The sequence below is a fragment of the Polypterus senegalus genome, chromosome 3 (assembly GCF_016835505.1).
Source record: "Polypterus senegalus isolate Bchr_013 chromosome 3, ASM1683550v1, whole genome shotgun sequence".
NCBI classification, from domain to species: Eukaryota; Metazoa; Chordata; class Cladistia; order Polypteriformes; family Polypteridae; genus Polypterus; species Polypterus senegalus.
The window spans coordinates 11,596,880-11,604,709 of NC_053156.1; the positions used below are offsets into that span (position 1 = coordinate 11,596,880).

General features: G+C 51.2%; 1 protein-coding gene across 1 annotated transcript; it reads left to right on the top strand.

Moving 5' to 3' along the window:
• The first annotated feature begins 3,636 nt into the window (after positions 1 to 3,636).
• Positions 3,637 to 6,567, top strand: sp5l (Sp5 transcription factor-like). The gene is made up of 2 exons (XM_039746605.1): positions 3,637 to 3,900; positions 5,386 to 6,567. The coding sequence occupies exons 1-2, from the start codon at positions 3,847 to 3,849 to the stop codon at positions 6,412 to 6,414; spliced, it is 1,083 nt and encodes a 360-aa protein (XP_039602539.1). The 5' UTR covers positions 3,637 to 3,846; the 3' UTR covers positions 6,415 to 6,567.
• The last annotated feature ends 1,263 nt before the right edge of the window (positions 6,568 to 7,830 follow it).

Here is a 7,830-nt window from a genome sequence, read left to right on the forward strand (position 1 = left end):
AACCCCCGACCCTGACACACACATATGGGGTCTCCTCGCCTGTGTATATTCGGACCATGGAAGGAAATGAGATCACCTGGAAGAAACCCGTCTGGACACGGGGAAAACATGCAAACTTCAGACAGGTAGATCCTAGGACATAAGCCCTGGTCTCGAGGTTCTTTCACCTGTTAAATGTCCATTCACCGATTCCTGCGTTCCTTCATATACCTATCCATCCATCCATAAGGTCCTGCTGCTCGTCCCGTAATTCATTGTCTTGGCTCGGGGTCGGTGGAAATTCGGTCGCAAAGCTGGATTCATGGATTCCAGGAGACCTCTGACCTCCTCGACTTGATTGTCTCTTAAGGGACAGGACGTCTCGTCTTTCTCATTTATTGAGTCCCTCATTTCAGCCTCCTTGTGGCTCTGCTGACGTCACAAACATTAAACATGATAAAAGATAAGAAGCACATCTAAGAGGCGCTATAATCAGACCTTTTGATTAGCACATTTCCCCCACTTAAACTCCCTCTCCGCAGATGACGCTCGTTGTTTCCAAAGCGGGGTCATCCGCCGGGTCGCCTGTTTCGGTTCTCTGCCAGTTTTGTACCCTCAGCGGGAGCTTTGATCAAACAAAACAACTTGGCAACCGCTGGACGGCATCCCTCATCTCGCCGCATTCCCGCGCGCACACCTGGCCTCTCCAAAGAAAAGACGGCAGGGGACCACGTGACGGCGCTCCGCCGTCTGGAGGCAGTGCAGCCCTCGCGCATGCGCGCGGACGGGACGCCTTCAGCGGGTGACGCGCAACCTGCTGCCTTTTTTGGACTCCCTTATACGTCTCCCGTTTCGTTGGTTTTCTAATCGCCGTCTTCTACTTTAAACTCCGTTGTCTGTGCAGGGTGCTCTGCGCGCGTTCACCGGGAAAGGCGCTATATAAAACTGAACACAATCCACTCGAATAACGTCAGACTTTCTCGCCCCTAGCCAATGTGCGCCACCTGATGTTATAGTGTATGACTGTCTGTGCCCATCCCTCCATATTGAGTGCACTTCAACACACACACAGAAAGACACACACGCACTTTCACTCACTCTCGTCCACCAACCGAACACTTTAGTAGTGAAAGGAACCTCGAACAGAAGCACTTGGACAAGGAGGGAAAGTAAGCGACCTGACTCATGCCATGACCCTCCAGGCTGTTAGACAGCACCGCTAAACGTTATATGATTATGCCATATTAATGGCGTGCCAAGGTATCCACGCACGTTTTGGGGGGATTGAGGGCTGACATATAAACTCCGCATCGACTGAAAGGAATGAAGTTGTAAGCCCGCAGCAACAGCAACAGTGCTAACCACTGCGCCACAGGACTTAAATAGCACGTGTGAACCAGAGAAAACACTCTGGAATAGTAAAAGTAAGGACGTGAACACGGGTCTCCGATTCTGTGAAGCAGCAATCATAGCCTGCTGCTCCGACTATCCATAAACATACAGGGACAGCTTCATCGTATAAATAGTGACTTGGGCACAACTTGAACCCAAGTTGGAATAGGTGTGATATACTGACCACTGCGTCACCCATCCTAACACACGCTAACTTAATTGCTAGTGTGTGTTTGTGTGTGTCTGTCTGTGGGCGCGCGCGCGGGCACACCCTTTGACGGACAGATGTTAGATGTTCTTTCTGCCTTGCGCCCGATGCATGCTGGGAGAGGCTCCAGCTTCTCCATGACCCTGCGCAGGAATGGCAAGCTATAGGAAGATAGGTAGAAAACACACTGTATTACAGATAGAGATGAAAGGCACTATATGATAGATAGATAGATAGATAGATAGATAGATGTGAAAGGCACTATATGATAGATAGATAGATAGATAGATAGATAGATAGATAGATAGATAGATAGATAGATTAAAGGCACTATATGATAGATAGATAGATAGATAGATAGATAGATAGATAGATAGATAGATAGATAGATAGATATGTAAGGCACTATATGATAGATAGATAGATAGATAGATAGATAGATAGATAGATAGATAGATAGATAGATAGAAAAGGCGCTCTATAATACAAGTAATGATTGACAGCTCAGTTAATTAATTAATTATATAGCGCCTTTCCAACGACCCAAAGCTTCTTACATATGGGGAGCCACTTTAACGTCCACTAGTGTCAAGCAACAATCAGCCATTCTTGCGCCGGAACGCTCACCACATTTCAGCTATTAGGTAGGTATGGAGTAAGAAAGAAAGCCACTTGGAGACGATGTGATTAGGGAACCATGACCATGGCGTGGTGGGCAGTCCTAGCCAGGACATGAGAGTAAACTCTACTTTTTTCAAAGGATGCCCAGACCACCGGTCCTTTGCTCTCCACGTCCTTATCATGTCACCCACTGCGCCTCCCTTAACGTCTCTGTATTTGGGAAATGTGCCCTCATCGGTGGACCACCCTGTGACCTTACTGACGGTAATCACGACACTTTATTTGCTCAGATCGCCCTCTCCACCCCTCTACTTTCTTTTGTTGAATTTTGTAGTTCACAGCCCAGCAAGCTTTCACTTTATCGCCTCGTCTCCCTCCCCTGGACTTTCTCTGCCCCTGCAGCGCCCCCTTTTGGAATATGCTGACCACAATATTCCTGACCCTCGATTTGGTTCTAATGTTTCAATTCAGCCTCGCCTCCCTTCCATGGACTTTCTCGGCCACTGTGGTTCCCTTCATGGAATATGGTGACCACATGCAGTATTTCTGATGTGGACCCCCGGGGAGGAGATCTTGGTCTTAATCCCTCAATTCAGTTTCTTTTTGCCTTTCTTGGACTTTTGTCCGCCGCTGTGGCGTCCTTCAAGGAGGCGATGTTAGTCTTAGTGGCCGTGAAACTCGCCAACGATGCTGTGGCACAGTCTACTCAACCATAAAGATTCAGTTTAACTTGTGCCGGGCGCTATAAATCCTCACATCTTATTAACCTTTTTAATGGCGTACGCAAGCTGAGTATGTGCAGGTTTTCGAACTGCGTGTTTGAGCCCATCACGCTCTGGTTCCTTCAGATTGTTTAAGGAACCCAGTCCAGAGGGTGGGCACCAGCTGCCCTATAATGTATAGATATGCCAGCGTATGCCATAAAGAAGTATCTTCCCTAATGTTGTCCCTGCAGAGGTCACCAAGAAGCTCAGCAGTGCTGCGGGTTTACACGAGTTCACTCACCCAATGGCCACTTGCGATGCGACGTTCTTATCTCACGACGTATCGGGTGCCCCTTCATCAAAGCGAAATTGTATGTAAAACCGAGAATTGTAAAAAGCGCCTTTTGGCTTATCGTGCGGTCATTGTATTCAAAGCGCCACCGGTTCAACGTTTGAAGTGCGCACTCGCAGCTCTTCGGCTCTTTGCGGTCAGCTAATTGCAGATTGTGACCTGCTGTTAGGTTTCATTTGGATGAATGGCAAATCCAATTCAGTCTGAGGAAATAACTGTTAAGATCAGTATCACCCCTCCACAAATCCCCTTATCCCCCCTCCCCACCTCATACATAACAAGTCCCCGCTCCAGGTGGTCGATGCTTTAAACAAGACGCTCTGCCTGCCACCCCCCCTTTGAAAAGAAAAAAAAACTCCTCGGCGATTGGACTGCCTTTCCACTTCAAAGTCAGCGGCTACGTAGTTCGGAGGTGATTGGTTACGGGCACCAGAAAAAAAAAAAAAAGTTTTCTCGAATGAAAGGGCAAAATCGGGAAATTGCGGGGGAGCATTTGAGAGGTGCGGGGCTTTGGAGAAGAGACAGAGGCTGAGCGCACAACCTGGCATCGGAGCGCACCGCCGTCGGACATCACGCTGGCTGCAGAACACATGGCTGCGCTCGCCGTGTCCACCACGGAGAACCTTCTGCACTCGTTTTTACAGGTAAGGAAAAGAAACGGACGTACGGGAGGATGTGCACCGTGGCGTGGGCGCTGGTGAGGGGGGGTCTAACGGGCTGGCACCGCTTCAGTGTTTTAGGACTGAACAGAAGCGCTTCGAAAAGTTAATCCGACTTTATGCGTATAGCGCCTTTCACGAGGGGCGTGTAGAGAATGAGAACTGCGGCGACAAAGCGACATTTGCATATTTTTAGCTCTCATCAGACGTGAAATTTTCGACTGAAGGTATTCGTGATATACATGCCCACCAAGGTGGTGAAAGTTGCCCGCATTGTTAATCCAGGAGGGAGGGATGGAGGGACGTGTCTCACCGGTCAGAATCACTTGGCTATACCGACAGATTTCTCGGCGACATTGTGTAAACCTACTGTACATCACTGGCGTGTTTAATTAGTCAGTGCCCTCCCCTCCGATCAGGGTCGACATCCCCAAACTGTGCGATTCACAGCCACCAACACCCCCAGCCCTTCCTAAAAGCCCTTTGAAGTGGATCGTCGCCTGCATGCGAAATGCGCAAAGCTGTGCGCCCTTCCGCGGCGTCCGACCAAAGCGGACACAAAGTGCGGTGCCTTCATGCTGCCCATTGGACTTAAAAAAAAAAAAAAAACTCCCCCGTATCTATTAAATATTATTCTTGCGCAAGCTTTGTTATATTCTGTCAAAAATATTTTATTCGCTTTTAAAAATTCGGAAAGGCGCTACAACGCGCCCATTCTCACCTTTTCTAACCCGCTTTGCAGCCCAGTCATTTTATTAATTAATTTTAATTAATTCTAAAACATGCAATGCGACTTTATCGGTGCGAAAATCCCTCAATTTAAATAAATTAGGCTTCCTAACGAGGGCTGTTATAGCGCCTTGGACACAAAATTTCCTTGGAAGCGCGCCTGAGGGCATCAGACGGCACACGACGATCTGTCTGGAACATTCCGAGGGACAGGAGCCCTTCCCGGCTGCACAAGGTGCAAGGCAGGAATCAACCCAGGGAGGCTGCTGTCCATCTCAGGGTCAATTTGGAGCCCTCGTATCTGCAGACACCGGGAGTGCCTGTAAACGCCAGACCAGAATGGGGGATGTGTAACGCGCTAGCTAACCACTGTGCCACCATGCTGCCCAATCGGGCTCCTTGCTGTAGCGATTACTGTCTCAGGGCACCTCGCGAAGTATTCAGTCCTTTGCGGCTCAATGATTTGATTAGATAGATTCAGATTCCGTTGCTGCGTGTTCTCAACGTGCTATTCTCTGGTTTTCTGCCATCCTGATGCCCGGCTGAGTGAATGCCAATGTGCTGGAATGACTGGCTTTCCGTCCAGGATGCAATGCTCGCTGTGACCTCGTAATGGCAGATAATTAATGTGCTTCAGCTCTGGTTTTGAACTGTTGGCCGCCGATACTGAAATGCCCAGGACTCAGAGAGCAAAATGCTTAGTTTGAAATTCACGCTTTGCCTTCATTTGTCTTCCCTCAGGACAGAACGCCCAGCTCGTCACCGGAGAGCGCGCCTCTTCCTTTGGCGTTCCTGGCATCCACCTGTGGTCAGGCCAGGCACATCGGCACAACGGCCTCCGAAGTGTCCCAGTTCTCCTATGAGGCGGCGGTGGGCTCAACCTCTGGGATGTTTCAGCTCTGGAGCAATGACATTCAGGCCAGCAGTTCTCTTGGCTCCCATCAGATGACATTCAGCGTCCCCAAAGTTCAGTACCCGGGCCATGTGCCCTCAGGCTTGGGCAGCGGTCACCATGAACTTCCACTCACCCCTCCGGCCGAACCTTCCGGCTATTCCTTTGACCTGTCCCCTGTCAAAGTGCTGGCCTCCCAGGTGCAGAGCAATGCCTCCTATTCGTACCACCAGGCCAGCGCCGTGAGCCAGAACTTCTCCAACTTCCTCCAGAACTCGTCAGGTCTGCCGGGGAGGCACCACCTTGCAGGAGGGCACATGGACGACTCTCAGCAGTGGTGGAGCCTCCAGCAAGGGAACGCCAACACCGGCACCCACCCGTTTGCACTGGGCAGGCCCCTGGTCTTGGGCCACCAGCCTCAGATTGCCGCCCTTTTCCAGGGCACCTCCAAAAGTCTGCTGAGTTCCACCAGGAGGTGCAGGAGGTGCAAGTGTCCCAACTGCCAGGTGTCGGGGGGCCCAACCGACGAAGCAGGCAAGAAGAAGCTGCACGTCTGCCACATTCCAGAGTGCGGCAAGGTGTACAAGAAGACGTCGCACCTGAAGGCTCACCTGCGCTGGCATGCTGGCGAGAGGCCCTTTGTGTGCAACTGGCTCTTCTGCGGGAAGAGCTTCACGCGCTCCGACGAGCTCCAGCGCCACCTTCGCACTCACACCGGGGAGAAACGGTTCGGCTGCCAGGAGTGCGGCAAGCGCTTCATGAGGAGCGACCACCTGTCCAAACACGTGAAGACTCACCAGAACAAGCTGAAGAAGCAGCAGCAGCAGCAGCAGCCCGGCTGTGGAGACGGACTGCTGGACAGCATCAAGAAGGAGTAGCGCCGCTTGGTTCTCGGGACGCTCCCTGGCTGTCAGAGGCTCGTGCCCGTGGGGTCCGGCGGCGTGTGTGTGCGTGTGTGTTCGTAACCGTGTGGCCCTGGAGACTCCATCGTCAGCGTCGAGCGGCCAGTGCTGAAGTGAAGATGGGACCCTTGGGGGTCTGCTGGCCGGGCTTTCACTGGATTTACATTTGGGAGGAACCCAAGGTGGGCTGACGAAGATTTACTTTATAAAAAATAACCGGACAGAGGAGGGACGACGTGGGCTCAAGTGGGTGCGTGATAGGGATTGAGAGCTTGTGCTGCTTTTCTTGCTTCTCCATCGTGTTGTGCTCATTTGTGTCCGTTTATTGCGAGGCTGTTGAACTCAAGTTCTAGGGAGTGCTCCTCGTTTCATTCATATTGGTGAACCTGAAGACCACCAAAGGTCAGGAGTTCAAATGAGCCAGTGAGCGTTCAACCCCAGCAATCAAGGTCAGCTCCATCTGCCCACCACCCAGGGACAAATTCATTCATTTAATGAAGGACTGGCCACAGAGCTGTGCCCACGATAAAAGGTGCCCCCCCCCCTTAACTGACCCCTTGTGGGCACACGCTGTAAGAAGGCATGTATAAAGTTATTGTGAGTGAAACCAATAAAGTCCTTTCTTGCTATTTGGCAGGACTTTCAGATCGGCTGTGTTGGCGTGTGGTTTTCTTGATGGGGGCTGACCCTGCGGCTCCACTTCTTTCTGCCCCCTGTACACAATTCACTTTGGCAAGACCACCATGGAGATAAAACAGGGGAGCTTCACCGTGCAGCGTCATTCAGCCTGGTCCTCCGCAAAACAGAGGCCAAAAAAAAGATTACTGCACTTCACACCCTGGCCTTTAGGGGGCGCTCTTACAGTATGCTTGGCTTGTAGGTGTATGAGGCGCACTGGAGCGCCGCTCTTTGTGGGGTCCGCATGTCCTTTCTAAGCCAACGTTTTCTCCCCAATTCCAAAACTGTGACATTAGGCTCTAATTGGTTGCCTCTACGAGCGGCACGGTGGCGCAGTGGGTAGCGCTGTTGCCTCGCAGTTAGGAGAGCCGGATTCGCTTCGGTCCAAAGACATGCTGGTTAGGTGCATTGGCGATTCTAAATTGTCCCTAGTGTGTGGGTGTGTTTTTGTGTGTGTGCTCGCTCGGCGCTGGGCTGGCACCCTGCCCGGGGTTTGTTTCCTGCCTTGCGCCCTGTGTTAGCTGGGATTGGCTTCAGAAGACCCCCGTGACCCTGTAGTTACGATATACCGGGTTGGATAATGGATGGAAGGATGGTTGCCTCTAAATTAGCTGCTAAAGAGTTAGCATGCGTTTGTCTGGGGGTGGTTTTGGGTCTGTGATGGACCGTCTTGGGGCCCACACTTCCCTGATCGAGAGATACGTTTACGCTGAC